At 43.5% G+C, this 27,488-nt stretch overlaps 1 protein-coding gene across 8 annotated transcripts in view; it reads right to left on the reverse strand.

The window, feature by feature from the left end:
• HYDIN (HYDIN axonemal central pair apparatus protein) overlaps positions 1 to 27,488 on the reverse strand; it is a 288,791-nt gene that overhangs the window by 78,972 nt on the left and 182,331 nt on the right. For 6 of the 8 annotated variants that reach the window (XR_012490131.1, XM_074314603.1, XM_074314602.1 and 3 more), the window contains 13 exons: positions 26,980 to 27,104; positions 25,486 to 25,613; positions 24,929 to 25,065; positions 24,561 to 24,688; positions 24,228 to 24,419; positions 23,748 to 23,897; positions 20,627 to 20,866; positions 16,277 to 16,445; positions 13,583 to 13,747; positions 12,707 to 12,880; positions 10,478 to 10,651; positions 5,893 to 6,107; positions 450 to 587 (listed from right to left, as the gene is read on the reverse strand). Coding sequence is in view for 6 of the 8 variants with exons in the window: in XM_074314603.1 (XP_074170704.1) it covers positions 450 to 587; positions 5,893 to 6,107; positions 10,478 to 10,651; positions 12,707 to 12,880; positions 13,583 to 13,747; positions 16,277 to 16,445; positions 20,627 to 20,866; positions 23,748 to 23,897; positions 24,228 to 24,419; positions 24,561 to 24,688; positions 24,929 to 25,065; positions 25,486 to 25,613; positions 26,980 to 27,104 (2,135 nt within the window). In the remaining 2 variants the exon portion in view is untranslated. The remainder of the gene's footprint in view (positions 1 to 449; positions 588 to 5,892; positions 6,108 to 10,477; positions 10,652 to 12,706; positions 12,881 to 13,582; positions 13,748 to 16,276; positions 16,446 to 20,626; positions 20,867 to 23,747; positions 23,898 to 24,227; positions 24,420 to 24,560; positions 24,689 to 24,928; positions 25,066 to 25,485; positions 25,614 to 26,979; positions 27,105 to 27,488) is intronic. The other 2 variants (XM_074314605.1, XR_002139687.2) reach the window with 2 other exon arrangements.

Raw genomic sequence — 27,488 nt, forward strand, 5'->3', positions numbered from 1 at the left:
ATGAATTTTTTTAATAGAAATGTAATTGTGTTTTGTATACTATTTCATAATCTGCTCTTCTCACTTAATAACATATTGAAAACATTATTTTTACAGCAATTAACATACCTCCAGATTCTAACTTTTAATGGCTCCACCTTATAATTTTTAAAACATCACTGTAGGGCTTTACCACGACTTTTTTTTTTTTTTTTTTTTTAATGTGTAACCTTCTGATCACTGATCCTTTAAGGAGAATGGCTTCAGGCAGCAGACTGAGCCAGGGTCAGGGACGGACAAGGGCTGTCAAAAGGACAAGGCAATGACCGCTGAGGGTGAAGAAACCCACCTTCCCTCTCCAAGGGCCCTGGTTTCTAAGCTCTTATGGGTGGGCGATGGCTCAGTCTCAGCTCATAGCATGGGGACCGTGTGTGAGCCCTGCAGTTCCATGCAGGTGGGCAGGGACGCACCTGTATGCGCTCGGCCAGGATCTGAATGAGCAGTTCCTCAGGGAGCACACAGCTCAGGAGCCCAGTCTCACCTCCGATACTGGTGCTGATGCTGAGCCGCTGCTGCACGGGCCCCGAGGGGAGAGGGCTGGAGGAAACCTGTTGAGTGGGAGAAGGATCGGGAGTTAGAACCCAGCTTGGAGTCCCAGCAACTCCTACGCATACAAGCCACGTGACCTCAGGGAAAGCATAGACTCTCTCTGGGCCTCATTTCCTCATCTGTAATGTGGGGCCTGCCCTGTAAAATGGAAGATTCCTGTCTTCACTGAAGAACCGTTGGAAGTTTCACGTGACAACACTGTGGAAGGTGCCTTGTATATGCACTGAACAATGCACATTTGTTCATTCACTCACCAAATATTCAGTGAGAACCTACCGTACACCAGCGACCCCTCCAGTACTGGGGACACGACAACAAAGGAGTGGCCATGTTGCTGCCAGTCTGGTCCTTACATTCAAACGGGGGAGGCAGAAAAAGGTCAGATGAATATACAAACCAATAACATAACTTCAGATAGTGATGAGTGCTAGGGAAAAATGGCCAGATGACAGGGTTGTTCAATGGCTATGAGAAAGGGGGGTCACATGACGTGGGTAACGTGCAAGAATGAGGCAAGATCCTGGGAGAGGAGTCTTTCTGAGAGGGAAGAGCAAGCTGCCTGAACAGGAGTGCACACAGGACCCCAGTGTGATGGGAACTGAGTAGCAATGGGGAAGATGGTCAGGCTTAAAGTCAAGACATAGTCAGGCCAGAATATGCAGGGCTGTAGGCCATAGTGAGTAATTTGGATTTTATTCCAAGTATTATAGGAAGTTGTTGGCATGTTTTAGATAGAACAAATGATATGATTTTTACTTTAAAAGACCACTCTACCTGCTGCATGAGGTGACAAGAGTGGAAGCAGGAAACGTTAGATATTTTCATGGTCAGGGAAGGAAATGACAGCAGTGGGGATGAGGGTGGTCCTGGTGGCAGTGGTGAGAAGTGGCTGATACAGGACATATTTTGGAAGCAGAGGCACTTAGGATTTGGAATGAGATGTGAAAGAAAGAGAGGCATCAAGAATGACTATTTGAGTTTTGGTCTGAGCAAGCTGGAAAAATGGTGAAGTTATTTAATAAGAAAGGAAAGAACAATTTTTTTGTATTTTTTTTTTGGAGGGGGAGCAAGAATCACTTTTTTTTAAAAAAAAAGATTTTATTGGGGAAGGGGAACAGGACTTTATTGGGGAACAGTGTGTACTTCCAGGACTTTTTCCCAAGTCAAGTTGTTGTCCTTTCAGCCTTAGTTGTGGAGGGCGCAGCTCAGCTCCAAGTCCAGTTGCCGGTGCTAGTTGCAGGGGGCGCTGCCCACCATCCTTTGCGGGACTAGAGGAATCGAACTGGCAACCTTGTGGTTGAGAGCCCGCACTCCAACCAACTGAGCCATCCAGGAGGCAGCTCAGCTCAAGGTGCCCTGTTCAATCTTAGTTGCAGGGTGCGGAGCCCACCTTCTCTTGTGGGACTTTGAACCGGCAACCTGTGATTTAGAGCCCACTGGCCCATGTGGGAATCGAACCGGCAGCGTTCGGAGTTAGGAGCATGGAGCTCCAACCGCCTGAGCCACGGGGCAGGCCCATAGAATCACTTTTTGACATGTAGATTTTGAGATGTCCCTAAGCCATTTGATAAGAGATATTGAATGTGAGTTTGGATATATGAACCTGAGCTTGGTGAGAAATTAGGGCTGGAGATAACATTTGAGGGTGATAAGCATACTGAAAATACTTAAGTACTTTAATACTTAATTTGAATGTTTAATAAAATATTTAAGTATACAAAGAAAATATTTAAGTAATGAACCGGGTGAGATCACCTATAAAGAAAAGGTAGATATCAAAAAAAAGAAAAAAAGAATAGGTGACTCAGTCCTAGCCTACTCCGAAAAAATTAGGAATCTAAAGGAGATGGAGACATGGGAGGAATGGAGGGAAAGGGAAAGTAGAAGTGGAGGAGTACGGTGTTCTGAAAGCTAAGTGAAGAAAGCATTTCCAGGAGGAGTTATCAGCTGCCAAGTGGTCACGTGAGACGAGGATAGAAAACTGGCCACTGGATTTGGCAAGGTGAATGCCAATGACCTTGAGAAGAGTAGCCAGTGAAGTGAGGAGGTCAAAGGCCTCATTGGAATAGGTGGAAGAGACAGTGGTGATGAGGATGAGGAGGCAATTGTGCAGATTTCCTTTGGTCTGAAGAGGAGCTGAGAAATGGCTCAACTCCTATTGGTTCTACTTCCAAAATACATCCTGTGTCAGTTACTTCTTAGCCTTTCCACCATGACTGTCCTCGACCCTGCTGCCATCATCTCCTGCCTTGAACACAAAGATATCTAACAGCTGGAGAGGGAGCTGGGGTCACGGGAAAGTATTTTTAAAGATGGGAGGTAACGCAGCATGCATAAATGCTGATGAGAAGGATCCAACAGATGGGGGAAAAACAATGGGCGAGATGGGACAATTGCAGGAAACTAGCTCTTGAGTAAGAGAGAATAGGTGGGATCTAGTACACAGGTGCAGGGCCTTGGATGAGAGCAGGGACACTTCCTCAGCTGCAGGGAAGACACGGTGCTGGGTTAGGATGAAGGCTGTCTAGTAGATCTGGTGGTGGAAAGTTTTGGTGGTTGCCTTCTGGTTATTGCTGCTCCCTCCGTGACATCAGAAGAGAGATCATTAGCTAAGAATGAGGAAGAGGAAAGTGTCTTAGAGGTTTGGAGAGTGATAACAGCAATAAAATAGTTATCTTGAAGAGATGGAGGGCCAATTTGCTAAGGCAGACCAAAGGGTCCACTTGAGATTTGTGGTCTTAAATTTAAATTAAGACCATTCAGGAGAGATGAGAATTTTCTCCAGCTACGTTCAGCTGCCCTGCATGGAGGAGGTGGAGAACTGGGTTTACCAGGGCTGGAGTTCTGCTTGGAGAGTATGATGAAGGGGAAGGGCAAGGGAGTGCCAACAGTGACAGACCACAGAATCCAAACTGGGTAAGAAAGGAAGCGAAGCGGGTGGTAGGTCGTAAAGATGGGGAATAGATGTTTTGATGGAACCAATTACTTTCCAGAGTAAGTCATCTGTAAAGTTAGAAGATGGTCGTCAGAAAGTAAAATGTGTGATATGAGACCTTGGAGTTTATGGGTAAAGATGAATAAGGTCTAGGATATGATCACAGTAGTGAATAGCTGAGGATGCCATGGAATTGAGAAGTGAGAGATCAGAATTTCGAACTGGTGCTTTCCAAGGTGATTTATAAATAAATGACCTGATATTACAGGTCATGTCTTCATTATATGACATATTACATATTTCTTCCCATTTGCAATGAATGACTAAAATTTCAGTCATTGGAGAGTTCATGCTTTAGGAGAACTTTAGAAGACCAAACAGCCATCTCTGGGTAAAGCACTCTGACAGGGTGACTGCTGTCTAAACCATGTGAGATCTATCTCATGGGAACAGAGCACATATGGGGATCTGATTTCTACTGTCATCTTGTACAGGCTTTAGGTTCCCTATTTACTGAAAGGGGATGGAGTCAGCATTGGAATTTTCTGCTGCCTTTGATATATTCTAGAAAGCCTTACTTCACTGTTCAGATGGACAGAACCAAACCAAACCAAATGGTTCCCTGTGACATCCTGTTTATTTCATACAAATATATGGGTTTTAGTTCATCCATAAACATCTCTGTAAAGAACACCATATTAGATCTTGGAAAAGGGTTAAAAGGATGATGCTCTAAAAGAAACTGAGTCAATGGTTTCAGTTTTCAACGTGTTAGAAGAACATATGACTAAAGTGAAGATCAGAGATATCGTCTGGCATAAATTCATCCCTGGGGGATGTCCCATCCAATTAACGTACCTCCTCTCACATCAAGACCTTCGCCTCCACTTCATCCACTCGTCCCATTCAATGGTCTATTATCCACTTGCCCGATTTAATTCTCCATTCACCCGCCCCATCTAACACGTGGGCTTCCTCTCCTATAGGGACCTTTATCTCCACTCCTTCCACCTCAGCAACCTTCTCTGAAACATCCACCTCTCTCACTACCCCTGCAGCACTCAGATTGTATCAAGACTCACAGACGCTTTTGCTCTTCCTGTTTTCCCCATTCTATTGTTCTCCTTAATTCCTTTTCTACCTAGGCTGGTCTTTCCACATAGATGTCACTCTCAACCGCCTTTCCCCTTGTTCTGAGCACACCCCTGATGCTACAATGATAACTTCTCTCTCTGCCACTGCATGAGGGCTGCTGGGAGTCACTTAGAGAAATCTTACAAATGTGAAATTATGGCTTCCTGTCTTGGCAAGATCATCAGCATTTTCAACTACCTTTTCTTTGTCCACCGTCAAGTTCTGGTTCTTTGCCAGAATTGTTGAGGCTGTTGGGATGCAGGGCATCTTGAGGAGAGTGGCAAAGACCTTGCGTCCTGCACACATCCTGGAACCATTCAGCAAAATCTTCTCCAACCTTTGCTGTCCTCCTCACTTCCCCCACGTGTAGCTGCATCTGTCATCACCATCACTGACTCTAGAGGAAGCTGGCTCCCATCTCCTTGCCTGCCCTTCCTGTCTCCTCCTGGAATCGCTTTCCCTCTTGGGTGGATCATCACCTTATACTTCTCCAGGAGCTCCTGTCTTTACAGACCTGCTTGTGCCTCTACCTCCTTTAAGAGAAAGAATGTTCTTGATCCTGGGTTGGCTACTCTACTGAACATGCTTTTTTTCCTTTTCTTTCAAACATCTTAGAAGTTTACACTCACTTGACTCCACTTTCCCGCTGAAAACTCATCACCCACCTGCCTCTCACAGTGCCATCCACTGTCTCTGGCTTCAGCACTGCTCTTCTCCCAAGATTGTTCTCAAAGTCTTTTGGCACATAGCTCAAACTCTCTGACTTGATTATGACTTTCCAAGACTCCCCTGAAGCTCTCCCACAACTTATATTAATGATTTCACCTTTAGCATTCCTTCAGTATTAGGTCGAGCCATATAAAAAATTGCTGTTATGGAGTTCTCAAACGGTTGAATATTGGCAATTTCATATTGTTCAACCTAATTCTTTGTACACACCTATTTGTCACCAATCTCATTTTACTGCAAATATTTGAAGGTATGGTCACCTCCTTCATCAGACTTACTGCAGCTCGAGTGCGGGGGTATTTGCTTTATTTATCTTCCCTTGGCCAGCGCCCAACCCAGTGCCTAGAACATTAAAGCACTTGCTGAATGAACAACTGCCAGGTAAAGCTCCTTTTCAGCAGGGGTGCCAGGCGAGAGCACCCAGAGGAAGGAGCCTGTGGTAGGCTGGCTGCAGGATGCCGCGGACGAAGGATCCCCGCCCCCCTCTGGGGAGCCCTGATTTGTACCTGGGGTGTTTCAGACGCGTGCTGGTGATGCTGTTTCTGAGACCCAGAGCTGTGGCTCTCTGACTTGCCTTTGGCGAGCGGCATGCTCCCACGCACAGGCTTTGCAGGTTTAATCTCGGGGATTCCCAGAATGGATTCTGAGGTTAACTTGCCCAGGGTCTCACTGCTCAGTCGTGCTTGTCCCATGGCATTTTGGCTCAGAGCGACCTCCTGGACTACACAGAGAGAGTGGGTTGCTATTAAACGTCAGCTGAGGATACTAAGGAAATAAGAGTGGGGGTGGCATGCTGAAGCCTAGTGTGATTCTCTTGAGGAGGACAAAGCCTTCTCTCTGTGCGGCTGGCTGGGAGGGGCTGGCAGAAGAGGCTCCACGCTCCCTGAAGTGGATGGCGATGGCTTAGTGGAGTCCAGGGCTTTTCACTGCTCCTCTGCCCAGTGGATCCCATGTTAATCTGCCCCACGTTCTCTTCCAGCCCAGAGGGCAATGATTTTGGAACCTTCTGGCACACTGCAGCCTTGCCCTGGAAACCTAACACCTGACCTTTTGTGCTTCTAGGCAGTGGTGATGCCAGTGAGTAGCTTGGGTAGGGCATGCTCTGCGTCTGCAGCAGAAATGCCCAAATGAACATATAGGCCCGGTAATACCAGTGAACCTGTTGGCAGATATGGCTTCAACATTCATTTCTTTGTTCCGCCTCTGCCTTTCCTTCTAATCAGTTCGCCACCCCTTTGCACCCCCACCCACTGAGAAGTTCCCTTTCAGAATCAGTGGTTGATGTGATTATTTAAAAGGGTTTCTATGACATCTGTTCAGGAAAATTCTTACTAGAGTGCCTTTGGCCTTTATGATAAACTCCTGCCCCTCCTAACCTCTCAACCACAACGGCAAGTCCTGTCTCATTGTGTCCTCTGGGGCTCCAACTCTACAAGGATGAACTACCTGCCCCTGAAGGAAAACGGGGGTCTAGCAGACGCTGTTGGTGCCCTAAGACGCGGTGATGGGGCTGTATGCTGGGCAGCTTCCATGTGTCTCTACCTCTCAGGCAGACTTGTTAAGACTCACTACTCCTTGTTCACCACTCAGCAAATAAGCCCCAGAACTCCCTGGAGAGTTGTCCCTATACTTACTCTGCTTTCTCTTCTCATGTGGGTCCCTCCTCCCCTCCCCCAGGAGCTGATTATTGTACAAGGATTCCATACTGCACGTGGGAGGATGGGGGGGTGGACGACATAGGCAAAGAGTCTGAAGCCATCAATGGAGCAGTTGTACCAAAGTTCTACTCCAATTACAGAGCTGCAGGGGCCGATTCAGGTCCCACCACCCCCAGCCCCTCCAGGCTCTGCCCTGATAATGACTGCTCCAGCCGCCTGCGCCCCCATACCTGCTCACTTCACTGCTGAGCTCCTCTCTGCCTCGGCCCCTCTCTACCTCCACTGACTGCTGTGGAATCTCTTCTGTGCTCTCCTTGTGCACTCACCTTTCCCTGTCCATAGCATCATTCCTCCATCTCTTAAAAAATCTGTTCTTTCTGACACAGTACTAACAAAAGTTTTCATTTGATCTTTCATTTCTTTCAAGATAATCATTTCACTTCCTCTCTTTCCTTCATTGCCCAAGTTCTCAAAACAGCGGTCTAGACCAGCCCTGTCCAATGGACATATAATATGAGATACACATGTAATTTAAAATGTTCTAGTAGCCACTAAAAATTGATTTTAATGGTATATTTTATTTAACCCAATATATAAAATATACAAAAAGTATTAAATACATAAAAATAGATAATATAAATGTAAAATACTACAAAAATATAAAAACAATTACTGTTATTTACAGTCTTTTATTCATGCTATATCTTCAAAATCCAGCATGTATTGTATACTTACAACACATCTCAATTTGTACTAGCCACGTTTTATGTGGTCAGTGGGTATCATACAGGACAGGCAGGTTTAGATTTATCGCTTCCCCTTCAGTATAGCCTGCTGACTCCACAGCACACAGCACATGGGGTTTGGGCTGAACCCCTCCGTTGAAAGGATTTTCTCCAAAGTCACCAGTGACCTCTGAACTGTGAACTACAGCGGCCCTTTTCTGGGCTCATCCGATCTGAACTTACAGCAATCTCTGATTACATTCATTTATTGATTCGATACATTTTTGTGAATCTTTATTCTGTGTCTGCTATGTGCCAGGCACTATTCTAGGTTCTGGGAATACATTAGTGAAGAAAACTAACACAAATCTCTGCAGCCAGAAGCTTACATTACAGTGATGGCAGACAGATAATGAAATATAGTAAAATAAATAGTATGTTAACTAGTGACAAGGGCTATGAGAAAAATAACGCTGGAAGGGTGCCTGGAGTTCACCAGGCCTCTGGAGCGCCGGGAAAGCCCTTCTCGCTCCTCTCCCTCCTGCAGCTCTTTCTCTCCTTGACTACCTTGCATCCTGCTCTCCTGATGGACCACCCCTCTGACTTCCACTCTGCCATCTCTGCCTCCCCTGGCTTCGCCTCCACCACCTCCTCCAAAAATGTAGGTGTTCCCCAAGGTCCCATCCTGTTCTGTCCATCCCACTGCTCTCTTTCTGGAACTTTCAGGGCTGACTTCCTTCACTCCAGAGGCTGCAGCTCTCACTTTGTTGAGGTAGACTCCCCCAGTTAGGTCTTTAGATTGACATTATATTCTCAGACAGGGAGCTCAAGTTCATAATTTGTCACAGGACAAATCAACACAGCTCTAAACACCTCAGTAAAATGTAGTTTATATGACAGAAAGGGAAACAAAAAAAAATCTAAGAGAACCAAAATTATGATTCAGCGTGGGGTTACCAATGAAGGGTAGTAGAATATGCCATCCCAAAAAATGGCTATAGGAGTTTCAGGACATGCCACCTCAACATATGCTGCTCTGATATATTGAGTATTTTGAGCTGTAGGCACTTGGAAAACAGAAAATTCTTGGAGAGGCTTTCTCTGAACTCCCCTTATCTGCCTAAATACGGGCATGCAAAAGGAACTCGACTGCCACAAATCTCCTTTCTGGGAGTTTCATCAACCAGGGAAGAGCGGCTCTGATCACAGGAGAGGAGACTAGAAGTTGACACCACACCCACACAAACTCTGTCACGTTCTATCAGACCTCCTTATTCTTCTAAGGCTCCATTCATCGTTCCGAAAAATCATTTGTCTCCCCTAAGACGTCTACGTCCCTCCTCTCCCTTCCCTATTAAGATGGTATTTAATCCTGAATTCTGAAGCGACCTCTTTGAGTTACTCGTTTTTCCCTGACTAGCTCCCACGTATACATGAAGTACACTTGTGGAGAACCTTGTGTTTTTCTCTTGTTAATCTGTTTTTTATTACAGGGGTCTCGGCTGAGAACTCAGAAGGGTAGAAGGAAAATTATTCTTTCCTCCCCTACACTACTAAAGAGCTATTTCTCTTATCTTCCAAGCAAAGAATCTTCCATTTCACTAAGTGTCCCATGTAGAGGTATTAGGGGAGGGAACATGCCTGAAAGCCCAACCCAATTACCAACTATCAGGCATGGTCCACTGTTAGGAACGATGCCCTGCTGTTATGAGTATTTATGTAAAATGACTCAGCTCTGAGCAGGCAACTCTACTTCAGTATCTTTCCCCACGAGCAGCCATTCTCCTGCCCTGTATGTCCTTAGATGACCCGATGGAGCCAGGATTCTTGACTTCTGTCACTACTATGGGGTTCAAAAACCTCAATATTCCTCTCCAGCACACTTTCTCCTGCTCCCACGTTCCCTATCTTGGTAAATGACATCACTCTCTTCCTGGTCTCCAAACTAGCAATCTTGGTGTGAGCACCCTGAATGCCTCCCACTCCCTCAATTCCCTGCCATGCAGGTGGCTACCAGGTCAGCTTTCCCAGGTCCCTTCATCTTCATCTTCACTCTTACTTTCTTGAAAAGACAATGCAAGAGCCACTTTCTGACCATTTCTCCCATATGATGAAAATGGCCCAACATCTCTTTGCCTTCCAAACAAAATCCAACTTCCTAATCTTGGCATCAAGGTCAGTTACACTTGGCCCCAGCCTGCCTTCCCACCTGTAACTTACTACTGGCTTCTCTGCTTCCTTGGTCTGGAATGTCCTGGTCTTCACCACTACCAACAACATTCTTCTGCTCCTTCAAAGCCTATTTCCATGAAAACTTCCCCAAATCACGCTTGTTTGGAACTCAGTCGTCCCAAACTTGCTGTTTCACAGAAGCCAGTACTTCTGTTGCATTATTTTCCTCTGCTCTGAACGAGCATATGTCTGCTTCTCTCCAGGTGTCACCGCCCCCCTCCCCAAAGGTGTGGGCCACGTCTTATTCATTGTCCTGCTCCCTGCCGTGCCACATGAGTGCCTGCACTGGGCAAACAGGAGAGCCGTAGAGGCTTGGTGAAGAGAGTTCTTCTCCAGGCTAAGCTAGCATGACATGTCAGCCTTCAGCCGAGCTGTGGGAGGAAGGCTCGGGGGGGAAGGGGAAACAGAGAAGATGGGCGTTGCCAGTGGGGGTGCTGGCCACTTAACCACAGAGAGTCAGGGGAATCGGCTCTTACCAGACTCCTCTCCTTCCTTCATGGACTGCTCTATGGCAGCCCTGATGCAGAGCTCACGGGCCCGGAGCCCCGCGATGCTGCTGCCGTCGCAGATGGCTTCCAGCACGATGGAGTCGATGTGTAAGCAGGCTGCATTATAGTACTTGGCAATGCTGACCGCTGTGGCTGACTTTCCTATAGAAAGGATTAGGGGACTGAATTTCACGGCTTTCATTTGCTCCGTGTCATAGACAGAAGAAGCTTCTAGAACAGAGGCCCCTATAAAGGGCTCTCTTTAATTGCTCTGCCTCTACGTCTCTCATGTGGCCAGAGGTGGCCACAGAAAAGAGAAGGAAGACTTGAGTCACGAGTCAGGACTATGGATTCTGCTCCTAATTCTACCACGGATGTGCTGTGTGCTATGGCAACCCACGTCCTCTCATTTTCTCCTCAGTTTAAAAAGTGATTCTATCAGATGGTCTTTAAGAATCTTGTAGCTCTTCCTATCTCTGATTCTAATAGGAAGACTCTTGTTTTAAAGAATAGCTTGTGTGGGTTTTTTGTTCTCATTTCAAAATACCTACATACTGAAAAGAAAGCAGAAAATTCAGAAAGAACAGGAGAAAAAACAAGATCCATAATTCGCTCATCCAGAGAGATGAGTTTGCATGTGGTTAGTAAGTATGCATATGTAACTATTTTAGGCTGAATAATCCTAATCCCTGGAACTTGTGAATATGTTACCTTGATCTTCCTATGGGAGATTTTCCTGAATTACCTGGATGGGCCCAATGTAATCACAAGGTCCTTAAAAGAGAGAAGCAGGCGGGTCATCAGAACACGTGATGTGATGATGAAAGGAAAGAGAGACAGACTGCAAGATGCTGACTTTGAAGCTGGAGGAAGGGGTCATGAGCCAAGGAACTGAGGCAACACTTCTAGAAGCTAGAAAAGGTAAGGAAATGGATTCTCCCCTAGAGCCGCCAGATGGAATGTAGCCCTGTTGACCCATTTTAGACTTCTGCCCTCCAGAACAGTAAGAAAGTAAATTTGCATTGTTTTAAGCCACTAAGTTTGTAGTTATTTGTTATAATACCAATAAGAAATTAATACAGATTACAAATCACAAGTATGGCATTTTTTTCTCACTTAAAATGATATATCATGAACACCTTTCTATTTATCCAGTACACTTCTATGGCACTGTTTTCTTTAAATTGCGGTAATATACATACAAAGCTTACCATTTTAACCATTTTTAAGTGTACAGTTCTGTTCCATCAGTATATTCACATTGTTGTGTAACCATCACCACCACCCATCTCCAGCACTTTTTCATCTTCCTAAATGGAAACGCTGTACCCATTAAACAGTAAGTCCCCATTCGTCCTGCCCCCAGCCCGTAAAAGACCACCACTCCACTTTCTGTCTGTATGAATTTGACTAGTTCAGTTTCCTCACATAAGTGAAATTCCATGATTATTGTCCTTCTGTGTATGGCTTATTTCTCTTAGCATAATGTCTTCAAGGCTCATTCATGTTGTAGTATGTATATATCAGGATTTTCTTCCTTTTTAAGGCTGAATATTATCCCATTGTACCATGTTTTGCTTGTCCATCCATCTGGCAGTGGCCAATTGGGCTGTTTCTACCTTTTGACTGTTGTAAATAATGCTGCTATGAACAAGACTCAGTTTTTAATAGTGATATAATTCACTATATGAATGTGCTGTGGCTTAATTAACTAGTCTTCCGTATTGAAGGCTCCAAGTGCTCTCAGTTTTCTATTATGGTAAATAACACTGCGGTGAACATTCATGCTGTTACCATCTTTCCCCGAAAATAAGACCTAGTTGGACAATCAGCTCTAATGCGTCTTTTGGAGCAAAAATTAATATAAGACACAGTCATTAATTATTTTCCTAAGATAAAGTTTTAGAATTAATTATTCTAAAATAATATAATGTCTTGTATTTTTAAATAATGTAATGTCTTGTATTTTTCTATAATGTTTCAATGTTTTTAAATTATTGAAAGCATATAAGCTCAAACAATTCAGAGATGTACAAGTATTAATTAAAAATTAGTTGTCCCCACTCTTTTTCTAACCCTGCATCTCTGAGGTTGGCAATTTAACAGTTTGGGAATGATCCTTCGGTATATAAATTTCAAACAAAAGAGTCTTTTACTGCCTCAAAAATGATACGTGCAAACTTCATTGTAGACCCAAAAAGTTGGGTTGTGGCCTACCTGACACAGGTGTCCCATGGATGATAACAGCAATGCCTTTCCGGTTCTTGGCCATGTGGCCTTCTGCAGAAATATCAATGCCCAGGTGGCGAGCAATCGCCTTGCTCACGGGGTTGTTCTCCACTTCCCCAGCTTCCTCTGTGGAATGGCTGTCAGTGCTCTGTATCTTGTCAGCTGTGAATTAGAAATGCATGCCAAAAAAATGCATACACATTTTAAGAAAGGAAAACTGTATTAAAACTGTAATAACATATACCGATAACAAAAGATGAACATAAGTCACGTTTGACTTCTGCAATGACAAGAGGTGCTCAAAGTGGTTACTGTCAGCATCCAGACACTTCTGATTACGGCGAACTACTGCTTGAGCAATGTTGACCACAGTGTCCACTTGTACACATGTTTTTGGCACCCCCGGAATATGTGTGCATGTGCGTAAGTACATGCATGCAGGCATGCCAGAATTCACATGGGTTCCAATGGAAACGGGAACGACTTTTTCTTTTTAAATGCTGTTGTTTGAAAATGACAAACAATCTGCTGCAAGTGTTGCCACAGTCATCACTCCCCCTATAGTGCATGAGAGTGCCCTTTTGGCTAATAATTTGCCCACAGCTACTAGGACTACAAATACGGATTCTCTTTGACTCATTTGTTGGAATCTCTCCTGCTGAAAAATAATGTTGGAAACCAGCTGAATTTGCAACATTAAGGGAAACGGCTAAATAAATGATGGCATATTCATGTCACAGAATTAATAGTCATGCTAGAAGGCTTGGAGGATACATTTCATGGAGAAAGGTAAAAAGGCATCAAACAGTCTTCCAACTTCTGCTTAGAAAGAACTGACACCAAAGTATTAAAATGCTTTGTTACCTTGAAACATTTTTTCCAGGCTTTCGTCATCTTCCTCTTCATCTAGGTTGATCTTGGACTCCTGCCACTCTCCCAGCTCACACATGACAGAGATCCCTCGGTTCAGTGAGGTCTTCTTCACTACGGTGGAGGTTCCCTGATCTGACAAGGACACATCTTCATCGTCTGCCAGAGAGCAAAAATGAAAACACATGGGGAAAAGTTGGGAAGGGAACAAGGGAGGGATGGGGGCAGAAAAGGAAAGAGAGACAAAGAGGAGAATCATTGAATTGGTTACCATTATCCTGGACTATACAACCCAAATAAACGAGAACTGCAGTGAGTTTCTCTGCCCAGAGTGTTTTACATTTTAATATATATATATATATATATATATATATATATATATATATATATATATATATACATTGCTCCAGAAAATTTGGAAAATTCAGAAGACCAAGACATTATAAAATTCAGCTGCCAAAAGAGATATAGATAAAGAAATGGTGACAGAGGAATTGCAGCTTAATTTTATGATACCAGTACAGGAGAGCTAGCAACCTCTCACATTTTTAATTTTTCACAACCGAACGTGGGATCATATTGTACATACCAATTTGTAGCCCGTTTTCCCTCTTATCATGAACATTTCTCTATGTCATTGTTAATTACACCTACCCTTTTGTCTGCCCAGCACCCTCCTCACTGCCCCTATGCCAGAGTTTCACTGGGTACATAGGACTGTGATTGTATAAATTGATCCTCCTCTATTTCAGGGCCAAGACATCTGCTTTGTTTAGAATTTGGATTTGAGCCGGAAAGGTTGCAGGTCTCCTGGACATGGTATGGGAAGCAGAGAAGGATGGCCTACAGCGTGAGAGAGCAGAGTGAGCAGATGCTCAGAGAAGTGCTAGTGAGAAGTAGAATGTGCGTCTTCCTGGGCTCTCTCTGGAGCCCAGGCTCTAGACCTTTCAATGGGCCAAATGGAAAAAGGAGCCCACAACTGTGGTGTGTAAGGATGGGGATGAAAAAATGGGGACAAGAATGACAGGGCCTTACTCTGACTTCATGAAGTCCTTTGTACATCGCAGCCTCTCATAGCTTTCTACCTCGGCCACCAGGCAGTCCTGAGTTTAAATGTCTTTCCCCCACCCCCTTCCTGACTGTGACTTCTCAAAGGCAGGGGCTTGTTTCACTGATCTTTTTCCCCAGCACTTCAGCTCAGTGCTTGAAACAGTGGGTGCTTGTTATGGACCTAATGGGTTCCCCTAAAATTCACATGTTGAAGTCCTAACTCCACAGTACCTCAGAATATGACTGTAGTTGGAGGCAGGACCTTTAAAGAGGTAATTAAGTTAAAATGAGGTCATATGGGTGCCCTAATCTAACCATAATCCAACATGACTGGTGTTCTTATAAGAAGAGATTAGGACACACACAGAGTAAAGACCATGTGAACACAGGGTGAAGACGGCCATCTACAAGCTGAGGGGGTAGGTCCAGAAGGAACGAACCATGCTGACATCTTGGTCTTGGACTTCCAGCCTCCAGAATTGTGAGAACATACATTTCTGTTGGTTAAGCCACCCATTCTGTGGGATTTGTGATGGCATTTCTAGCAGACTTATATGACCAGGAGATTGGGTGGACAGGCAGCTTTCTTCTCTCATCTTCTCCTTTTCGGGCAAACTAATATTCTCTGATTAGCTTCCTTGAGAGACAACCAGACAGACCCAAGAGCAGGAGAAATGGACTCCACTCAATTCACTCATTCATTCACTCTTACAGCACATACTTATTGGGCACTACAATGTATCAGGTGCTGTTCCATGCACTGGGTTTACGAGTGGGGAATACGTGATCACTGCCTTTAAAGGGGATTCTTGTCTGGGGGAAAGACAGGTATGAAGAAAATAATTACTCATGTGATGGCTGTTACACAAAAGAAGAGAGCAAGGAAGAACAGGGAGGGCACATTTCTGGGAAGAGGCACAGAGAAGCAGGAAAGAGAAGTGTGCATCTTGACAGGCCACGGAATCCTACAGGTCATCAAGAGATGCTGAGGCTCAGGTGCACACAGGGAGCCCCTGGCGGAGGATGGGGTAACTCGGGGGTGCTGGGCCAGAAAGGGCCCGAGTATGAGCACACAGTCCAGCCTCATGACTGGGGTTTAGCCTTTAGGGCTATAGAGGGCCGACCTCTTCCTCATGTGACTCCCCTCCCCTACCTCTCTTAGGCCACTGATCTCTATTGGATGAGACGTATGCATATTAGCTTTCATTATCTAGGCACACACATGGAAGCTGTGGGGTACAGTGGTCACCGTCATGGGCTCTGGAGTCCGAGGCCTGGGCTTGAACCCTAATTCTGCCTCTTAAAACTGGCCTCTCAGCACTTTGGTTTCGCATCTGTATGTATGAAGCCCTCAGCACAGAACTTGGTAGATAGCAAGTGTTCTAGATCTAGCTCTAGATTAGCTGTTTTTGTCTTAACTCCCCACTAGTTTCTAGTGAGAGCAGAAAGTGTCTCCATCTAAGCAGCCATACAATGAGTACCATTTTGTAAGGGTTAGAAACAAAATGCATAAGGCACCTAGCACCTGCCTTGCACCTGGCAGGTGCTCAATAACTAGTTGGTTTCCCAGCAGAGACAAGTCAAAGAAACCAGGGTCAGGGCAGTGGCAGGAGCTGGGCCCCCAAGCTGAGTTCTCACCATTTTCCTGTGCCAGAGACTCCAGATATTTCATCTTCATCTGCTCCTCTTTTGACCGTTTAATCTCCTTAAAGTACTCATACACCTCTGGGGGCAGCTTCTCTCCCGGGACGCGGGGTGGCAGCAGCAGGGTGTTGTAGGAATCATAACCCTTCAGCATTCGCAAGACCTGCTCGAGGAGGATGGGAGCTGCTGTAACTCTCACTGGAAGCTCCTCCCACAGCCCTTGGTGGGTCTGCCCTCCCATCTGGTCAAACCCTGCTCCTGCCAGAGGTGCGGTGTGTACAAAGAGCAGGAGCCTTTGGAGGGATCTAAAAGTCAGGTGGAGCCCTAAACCTGGGGATACAGAATCATTATTTTGCCCCATTTGAGCCCAGGCATTTCACACGCGTAAAGGGATTTTCTTCTTGTTTTAAAAATAACATACACTGTTTTTCTTTTTGTTTTTCCATTGACAAGACTTCAGAACTCTATTATCTACTTTTAGTGACACATTCTTATAAAATATTGTGGTTAGAAATATTATGCTAGGTAAGGTGGTTATTTCATAAATGGAGGATCCAGGGAAAAACAAGTGAAATGGTATTAAGCATGTTTATGTGTGTGTGTGTGTGTGTGTGTGTGTGTGTGTGTGTGTGAGAGAGAGAGAGAGAGAGAGAGAGAATGCGCGCGTGGGTGAAGAGGAAATGTGTATTAGGATTGTCAGATAAAATATGGGATGCCCAGTTAAATCTGAATTTCAGATAAGCAATGAATAATTTTTAGTATAAATATGTCCAATGTTGCTTATCTGAAATTCAAATTTAATGGTGCAAAATGTTTTTCTTTCTACTAAATCTGGCAGCCTTAGTGTGTATGTGTATTTATAAAATACTGTAAAATAACATTCTAGAAAGTAATTACTTCCTATATGACCTAATTTATGGCTGCTGCAGGTGATGGGAGGGACACCTGGCTCCATTGGTGTGAAAAATCTGTTTTGTTAGGTGACCCTTCTCCAGGATCACTATTTTCAGTTGTTTGAAAACTACTGTTAATAAGCTCATTCTAAAAAATATATATGGAAGAACAAAGATCTAAGAATAGTTAAAACATGAATAAAGAAGAATAAAGAGAAAGGATTGCCTTACTGGATAGCAGGACTTCTAAAGCTGGAGTAATAGGGTGGCACTGATGTCAGGAGAGACAAATTGACCAAGGAACTAGAAGAGAGAGCTTAGGACCGACCCATTCATATACGGAGCTTTGATACAGGACAGAGATCAGTGGGGAAAGGAAGGAAGGTGTCAAAGATGGGGTGATGCAGAGACATGAAGTCCTGACCAACTTGCTTCAACTGGGTAACTCTAAACATCCAACCCAGCTCTAGAGCTTCCTGTGGGATCAGCTGACGTCTCTGTTGCAATCTCGTCACAGTTCATCTTCTTTTTCTCCCAATTCTACTTTCCTTATTTTTTGTAGGTGTTGTTCCTGAGAGTGCTTCCTAATAAAACTACATGCAAATCTCAGAGTGTTAGATTCTGCTTTCCATTGAACTCGACTCACAAGAAAGGATGCTGAGCCAACATAAGCCATTGAGCATTTCATAAATACCAAATGAGAAGACTCCCTTCCAGAGGAACATATTCTCATTCTGAGAAAAAGTTCTGGATGCAGCATCCAAATTGGGCAGCACATAAACATTAGGTATAAAGAAGACTGAAGATTCAAAGGCCAAGTTGGGGGAAGGTCCTAAGGAAGTAGAGCCACCTTAGCTAAGCCATTCCCGAATTCTTAACCCACAGAAAACATGAGATAATGAATGTTTATTGTTTTAAGTTGCTAAGAGATAGATAACTAATAAGCAATAGATAACTAAGCATCAGACTTCATGAATAGCAAAACCTTATGAGAAAAAAATGGAGCTATACATTTAAGATATTAAAATGCAGAAAATGTGAGCCAAGGAGATTGTATCCAATCAAACCGATCTTCAAGCATAAAACCCAGAGATAAACAGTTATTCAGAGGGAATATTGTTCCCATGATCTTTACCTGAGGAATCCACTAAAGAATGAGCTTTAGACAACCCAATAGTGATTGGAGAAGCTTCATCACAAGGACTGGTGCTGAGTATTGAATACGTTTAAGTGTAGAACTAAGACTAAATGATGGAAATTAGATTCTGACATCTTAATAGTGTAAGCTATGACACTATAGATAGATACATTAACAATACAAGAAGCAAAACATGAAAGAAGTGTGTATGAGATGATTACTCAGTAGGCATAACTGGAACTAGAAGAATATCATTTTGAATTAGAGGGTGGTGAGGAGAGGGAAAAAGAGATTAATAGCTCATTATTGCTCATTGTAGGGAAAAAAGAGGCAGTTTCTAAGAAGTGGGGTACTAAAGGTATTAGATAAAGGTATAGTTCATACAGTTCAACCTCAAGGTAGGAGAGCAAGGTGGAGATAGTAAAAAATGGACCTGGATAGATCAATGGAACAGAACAGAGATCCCAGAAATAGACCCAAATAAATATAGTCAACTGACCTGTGACAAAAAGGCAAACTCAATACAATGGAACAAAGATAGTTTTTTTCAAAAATGGTGCTGGAACTGGACATCCACATGCAATAAAACAAATCTAGATGAATCTTACACCCTTCACAAAAATGAAGTCAAAATGGAGTGTAGACTCAAATGAAAGACATAAAACTATGTAACTCCTAGAAGATAACATAAAAAAATATAGATGGCTTAGGGTGCGGTGATGACTTTTTAGATACAACACCAAAGGCATGGTTCATGAAAAAAATAATTGATGAGCTAGATAGACTTCATTAAAATTAAAAACTTCTGCTCTGCAAAAGACAATGTCAAGAGAATGAGAAGACAAACCACGGACTGAGATAAAAATATTTGCAAAAGACACATCTGAACAAACAAAACAAAGAAATTCATAGACACAGACAATAGTATCATGGTTACCAGAGGGGAGGGAGGGTTGGGAAGCAGGAAGAGGGTAAAGAGGGTCAAATATATGGTGACAGAAGGAGACTAGACTTTGGGTGGTGTGCACACAATGCAATATACAGATGATATATTATAGAACTGTAATAGAATTGTACACCTGAAACTTATATGATGTTATTAACCATTAAATAATTTTACCCCAATAAATTTAATTTATGGTACATCCAGATAATGGAATTATTCAGCACTAAAAAGAAATGGGCTATCAAGCCATGAAAAGACATGGAGGAACCTTAAATGCATATTACTAAGTGAAAGAAGCCAATCTGAAAATTATTGGCTTTATGATAGTGTAAGCTATGACACTATAAATATAAGAAGCAAAACATGGAAGAAGTGTACATGAGATGATTACCCAGCAGGCATAACTAGAATAAAAGGATATAATTTTGACTTAGAGTAAAAGAATACCATTTTGAATATCATTTTGAATGGCTTACAGAATTACTGTATGATTCCAATTATATATATCCTGGAAAAGGCCAAACTATGGAGACAGTGAAAGGACTAGTGGTTTCTAAGGGTTGGGAAGAGGAAGGGATGAATAGGCTGAGCACAGAGGATTTTTAGGGCAGTGAAAATACTCTGTATGATATTATAATGATGGATCCATGTCACTATACATGTGTCCAAACCCATAGAACATACACCACCAAGAGTGAACTCTAATGAAAACTGTGGACTTTGGGTGATTATGACGCATCAGTGTAGGTTCCTCAATATAACAAAGGTGCCATTCTAGAAGGGATGTTGATAATCAGGGAGGCTATGAATGTGTGGGGGCAGGAGGTAGATGGGAAATCTCTGTGCCTTCCCCTCAATTTTGAGGTGAACCTAAAACTTTTCTAAAAAAACCCCTAAAGTTAAAAAGAACATGGAGTAGCAATTGGAAAATATGCAGCACAGAACAAACAGAAAAAAAAAAAGGCAGATTTAAGCCCAAGCGTAATCACATTGACTGTAAATAGTCTAAATATACCAATTAAAGACAGACTACCAGAATGTATTTAAAAAAGACTCAATTATACGCTACGAAGAAACTCACTTCAAATGTAATGACTGCTGCATACGTTTTTCAGTTTGAATTTTAACTATTAGCATGTATTAGTTTTTCTTGGTTGTTTAAAATGTATAATGAGATCTCAAAGAAGCAATGGGCTTCTGTTCAGGGCAAGTAGGTCAAGAGATGCTACGGCGTGACCTTTAAATTGCCCAGGTAGGGCTCAAGGTGAAGGATGGGAAAAGGTCACGGGGCAGTTGTCCCTGCCAGAGAACATGGCAGGGCCCAGCGTGGGTAGGAAAACGGTAGTTTAGTTTTGGCCTCTGCTCACCTTCTCGTCTAGGAGATACTGCTGGTCAAATTCTAAGGAGTAAAACTCAATGGGAAAGTCGCAGGGATTCTTCACCACCACCTCGGCCTCGTCTCCAGGTGCATAAGGCAGCAGAGGCCCCAGCTCCAGAACTGAAGGACTGAATTCCAGGCGTGGCTCCAAACCTTGTCCCTGTACCAGCAGCGTAAGCTTCTGAGCACCCTGCACAATCTGGAATACCAGGGTTTGACTGTAGAATTTCTGGAAATCATAAAAACAAAACAAACATCTGAATTTTTTTCTGTTACATGTCATGTAAAACTGAAAACCAATGATCCTGTTTACATTAGGAGAAAAAAACATTTCTTAAACAATTGTGCAAGAACAATTTCTATTACAGTATCAGTACTGCATATCTAGCGTGCCAGGCACTGTACCAATGCCTCATCACTTACAGAAGGACTTCTGAGTGCCACGCTCATCTCCCTCAGACCTCCGGTGCATTCAGATGTCCTGCTGCTACTATCTTTACCTCTGGGCCTCCATCTCTGGGCTCTCATTTCATGGACTGGCTACCCACGGGCAGGGCAGGGCAGGGCAGACGTGCCAGGGAAGTAATACCTTCTGGGAGCAGTCCTCAAACAGTGACTCTCAGAAATTACTGCATAAAGACCCCTGCGCCCTTGCTCCTGGGAGGGACAATTCTGAAATGTGCATCTTGTATATTTTTCTCAGAGTTTCCAGTGGGATTAAGCTCCAATCTCCACGGTAGCTGGCTCACTCACACACCCTTTCACCTTCTACTTTTCTATGGTATTCCCTGCACTTCTCAAATAATCTGTTTGCATTCAAAAATGTCTCCAGGTGTGTTTCTTGGAGAAGCTGAATGAACATATTTCCATTTTTTGAAGATACAGTTAAGCAGCTTGTCTGGAATAATCAGCTAAGGCCTTCAGTTCATCTGATGCAATTACACCCCAAATATCAGTTGACAGTGATACCAATTATCTGAATCTGGTTTCACTGAGGAACCTATGTAAACATGCAGATTCACAGGCCCCATTCCTAGAGATCCTGGCTTGGGAGAGGCAGGGTAAGGCTGGGCATTCTGCCTTTTTAACCAGACGCTCAGGTTGTTCTGATACAGTTGGGCTCATGGCTCAGGTTTGGAGGCCACGATTGGCTGTATGATTTGAAGAGCTCCTCACTATTTTAGTTCAAGGGGGAAAATCAGGACGGATGGAATGTGCATGGACATACGTCCATGCACAGAAACATATCTATTGTTGGAGACAGTAAGAGAATGAATTATTGGTTGAGAGGGTTTTCTATGGAATTAGCATCTTATGATCCAAACGTCTATATTTTCATTGCTTTTTAGGGAAATCTTTCAAAAGCATTTTCTTCCTTCCCTTGTTTTCTCACATGGAATATTCTGAACACATATTAGAAGGCCTAGGAGCTGTTAGAAAGGACCTAGCTGATTTATCTGTGCTGCTGATGCTGTTGCAGATGTATGCGTGGATTGTACGGGCTGCATTCCTCGTGTACAGCCAATAAATCCTCTCCGGAGTGGTGGAAACATTTTATTAACTTTGACCAATTCCAACTCAACATTTATAGAACTGTCTGAACAAATCTATTGTTTTTAAACTACATTTACTGGTATTTCCTTCATTCAATAAAACATCCAAAATCTTGAGTAAACCCCCTGACAGTCTTAAGACTCTCTAAAAACAAAAAACATATTCATTCTATTTTATTTTAAAAGGGTTGGGAGAACTTGATAATGATAGAAACAGGGACTTTACTTTAGAATCGTATATGAAGTCATTCACTTTTCTTTTTTCTCACTGTAGATTCTTAAGCATTTCTTCAAAGCCATTACCAGGAAAATGGGAGTTAACCATAGGTATTCTAAAGACTCACACTGATTTTTTTCTTTAAAAGGAAAAACAGAGAAAAACATCTCTCAAATGCCTTAACCTTTGAGCAAGAGTCTTTACTGTGTAACCTCTTGAGATTATCTCTAGTTCTAGGTTTTTATTATTTTTAAATACTACTGTGTTTCCCTGAAAATAAGATCTAGCTGGACCATCAGCTCTAATGTGTCTTTTGGAGCAAAAATTAATATAAGACCCAGTCTTATTTTAATATAAGACTAGGTATAATATAATATAATATAATATAATACTGGGTCTAATATTAATTTTTGCTCCAAAAGACGCATTGAGCTGATGGTCTGGCTAGGTCTTATTTTCGGGGAAACACAGTATGTTCTTTGTCAGGAATAGCTTTGTGCTGAAAGTGTTCACAAAAGAAGTGTTTGTGAGACCCAAGGAGTATGTCTACCAGGAAGTACGTATTATTATTAAAACCACTGATGGTAGCAGGTACCAGTTATTGAGACACTTACTACATATAGAGCAGTATGCTGTGTATTTTATAACATATTAATTAATTTAATCTTCAAAATGACCCTAGGAGGTAGCTATCGCAGTTGATAATGTCTTACCTGAAATCCTGCGGGCCAGATGCTGTCAAATTCAGATTTTGAAAAAGGTAAATACATTCATATACCCTATGCTACCTAATATCAGCAGCAGGGTCCCCTGTAGTCAAACACATTAATATTTCTGCAGTTGCAATGTTTGACTCTGCAAACTAAGTGGGATAAATACAGGTTAAATAGCCTCATGTCAGTTCAGACAGGTTTTTCTGGGTATGAAACTTATGAAAATGTTTTCCAGTTTCTGGAGCTTACTGGATTTCAGAATTGCAATTAGGGATTTTTGACGCATGATAGCATTCTTTCTCATTTTATCTGTGAGCAAACAGAAGTTGAGAGAGGTTAAGGAATTTGCTCAAAGTCATGAAGCCTCTCAGTGCAGAGGCAGAAGGCTACTCTCCTGGGTCTGCTGATAAAAGTCAATGTGTTAGGTAGGTCTGCTAATTCCAGAGCTGGTTCTCTTAGCCACCAGGCCACACAGCTCCTACATGAACCACTAGCATTTGGGATGTCATAGTCAGAACAGCGAGGCACAGGCCACTCAACGCTTCCCTGGAGACCAATCGAGCATGGTCTTTGAGTAAAGCTCAGAGATCCAGAGTCTGAATGAAACCACGTTTCATTAAAGCTTACCTCTTCTTTGGGCATGAATTTCACTTGCACATTGGACTTCTCACCAGGATGCAAAACCCCAGAAGTAGGCTGGACCTCAAAGATCCGTGTGTTTGGCTTTAATTCAGCACGTAGCTTCTGTCTTAAGTACTTTGGCATGTGTTTCTCCAGCTGGTTAATAGATATTAATAGATATTAGATAATAAGATCATTGTCTATGGAAAATTGACTTTTCCATCCTCCACTCACTCAACCTACTTTTACTGAGTACCTCCCAGGTATCAGGGAATGTGTGGGTACCAGGCGTACAAAGATGAATAAGACATTCACCAGATAGCCTGGTCTGATAGATCCTTGAGTGCTGGCCTAAGGGATTAGATTTTATTCAAGAGGTAATAGTCGTCACTGAAAGTCTTTGATCAGGCGAGTCAATGCCTGGAAGTACAAATCTGGCTGAAATGGAGATGGGAAAAGGGGGACTGATGGGCTTAACTCACTTACCTTGTTAAATGGCTTAGGGCTGTGGACAAACCATTCACAAGGGACTTGGAGATGATTGGAAAGCTGAATGGTTTCCATGAGGCACTGTCCACACTGAATTGTGGCAAAGTTCACTTTTTCACAAGACAGTGCCATAGTGGGAACGGTCACTGTGGCTTGGAGACAGATGTGCACTGCTGGGCCTCCAACCACCTAAAGTGGACATAAAATTGCTGTTAGCACATGGCACAGGGTTGGGAGAAGAACCATGGCTCTGAAATAGTAACTGGGTCATCCCACGGGTGATTGGAAGCTGGGGGGCGGGGGTCAGCTGGGCCCAACAGTGCACCTTACCTTAATGGGCAGAATGACTTCTTTGTGGCCAACAGAAAGATTGGTCCCTTGTGGGTCAAATCTCACTTCAAATGTTTCCGTTTCACAGTAAGGCAGATTCTTTACACGATCTAGCTCGGTACTGAAGCCTGGACCAAGACAAACAAAAATTTCTTTGTGGGAAACAGAAATAGCAAACGAACTGCTTTAGATAGAGCCCCTCTGGGGCAGGATGACCATTCAAGGAATCAATTAATGACCCCCAAATTCTTTCAGCTGATCCCAGGAGCAGCACGGACACTGTTCCAGAAAGCCAGTCCAGATGACCTTGTTAGACATGACAGATGTGGTGGGACAGTGTTACAAATGACAAGGCGTAGCCTGGTTACCTGTGTCGTGAAGGACGCGCTTTTCTGCATGGAAGGACACTGGGAAGTGACTGGTGTTGGTGATCTTGATGATGTGGGTTCGGATATCGCCAAGGATGATGAAGCCGAAGTCCAGGATATACTCCGGCAGCTGGATTCTGAAACGGGCAATGAGCTCTCCTTACCACTCACTTTTCCAAACGAGAGTGTGTGTGGCTGTCTTCTGTCTTCTCTGCACCACGCTTTACTCTGGGAACAACTGAGAACAACTAATGGCTCCCAGAACGGAGACGAGGCCTCCAGAAGTTCACACTGCTGTTTCAGTCATTATGCAACACACATTCAGCGTGGGCCCTCATGAACCTGAAACCGGGCCTGTCCATTAGGCAAAGCTGGAGGCTTCTGACTTGAACAGCCAGAGCTCTCCCCGGTGGGCTGGATGCTAGAGGATGACAGACACCAGAGGCAAGTGGATTGCATTCCTAAACGGTCAACCATTATTTCGGGGAGCACTCTGGGGGGCAGCACTTCTTGCTCTGCTACTCCCTGAAACAAGCACAACACGGAAGGGCACTCACTTGGCCAGTCTGCGGCGACTCCGGTGGCTGCCATCGTCCATGGGATTGGGGATAACTGTTTTCTGATGTTCTAGGGCATAGTCTTCGACTATAAGTCGCTCTACTTCCATCTGGAGTTGAGCATTTAACTGAGAGCAAGAGAGAGTTGAGCAAGAGAGACGAGCAAGTGAGCAAATTCTCCTAGAATATGCATTCTCAATGTGGGCAATATCACATCTAAGGGGGTGAAAATTGATTCTTGGAGGGGGCAAAAAAAATCTTAGCTATCACAATGGTATGTGGCCCTCCAAAGGGCCACAGTACACAAACAGATATACAATCTATTTGTGGTATTAACATTTTTATGGGGGGTGTGGTGAGGTAAGCAAACCAGCATATGTATACATGTGTAGTCTCAGCAATAAGAAGGAATGAACTACTGACATTGATGGACCTCAAGGGCATCAGGGTGAATGAAAAATGCCAATCCCAAAAGGTTATATACTGTATGATCCCATTTATATAACATTCTTGAAATGACCAAAGTAGTGAGATGAAGAACAGATTAGTGATTGCCAGCGGTAAGGGATGGGGACGTTTGGGGTGGGTATGGCTGTAAAGCAGTGGTTATTCCAGAACCGCTCTGGCTGTCCTCCCCCACTTAGTTGTTGGGTACACGAGGTCTCTACTGCGAATTTGACCTCTTCCCTGATCACTCAACACACTTCCCAGGGAAGTGCACCTTTTCCTGTGATGACAGTGACATGTGCTGACTCTTACCTCACTTTCTCCATCCTCTCTCTCTCCCCAGGTCCATAGCAATGGTTCTAACTCCCTATTGGACATCTCCACTTGGATGATGCAAGAAATCTCATGAGTAATAACAGACCATCTGAACTCACTTTCCTTCCTCCTCTTTCACCCTAAACTTGCTTCTTCCCCTGAGTTTTCTATCAGTGCCCCCTCCTTATTTGTCATCCAAGCAAATCACCTGGAGGTCACCTCACCCCCACATCCAACCAATCCCTAATCCCTGACCAATCCACCTCAGAAATATTTCTTGAATCTTCCCAATTCTCCCCAGTCCTTTGGTCACCATCTTTGTTTACACGACCACCATCTCTCATCTAGAAGTACTCCCTAAGCTTTTTAAATAACTGATCTCACTACATCTACTCTCATCTCCCCCAAGCCCAGGTCTTCTAGGAACTCCACAAGGCAGCCAGAGGAAACTTTTTAAGAAAAGTAAAATCAGGTTACCCATGGTCCTAGTTGAAACACTTAGTGTCTACTCGTTGCCCTCAGGATCAAGTTTAAAACCATTAATAGGTTCACTAGGGGGCTGCTTACCTCTTCAGGCTCATCTTGGCTCCCTTATATCCCCACTTCTTTGCTTTAGCTTTACGTTTTTCTCCTGTCTATTTCTCAGGGATATCACATCCTTCTTGCCCCTGGGCTTTTGCACATATTGTCCTTTTGCCACATACATTCTATGTGGACTGAGGCTAACCTTACCTCAAAAGATTCATCCTCAGCCATTTCCTCAGTTATCTCTAAGTGATCCAATGTTTCATATTTGTTGTACTCTTTTTCTAGGTTTTGTTTGGCCTGATTAAAGAAGGTTTCATATTTTTCATTTCCTGTGGGGGTTGGAAGGAAAAGAAAATGGGGATGGTTAGAAATATATGAATTATGCCCCAACACAGACTCTTAGCTAAGGGCAAATAAAGTGAGAAGGGAAGCAAACATTTTGGTACCTCCCTTGCCATGTTTTCTCTGCTTTAGAGGGTGAGGTAATTTGTGGGTGAGTGGAACTTGTATCAGAGACCTCACTGAGCTTAATGAGATTATACCTTAGTGAGCTACTCTGTGGTTCTCAAAAAATTAATGGCAGCAACATCTGAAGTCACTCGTAGGGTGACCAACTGGATCCCAGATTTCTTGGTACATTTCCAGTTCTAGCACTGACAGCTACACAACCTGGAAACCCCTCATGCTGGACAAACCCAGACTGTTGGTCAACC

Source organism: Rhinolophus sinicus, linkage group LG11 (assembly GCF_036562045.2).
Source record: "Rhinolophus sinicus isolate RSC01 linkage group LG11, ASM3656204v1, whole genome shotgun sequence".
Taxonomy (NCBI): domain Eukaryota; kingdom Metazoa; phylum Chordata; class Mammalia; order Chiroptera; family Rhinolophidae; genus Rhinolophus; species Rhinolophus sinicus.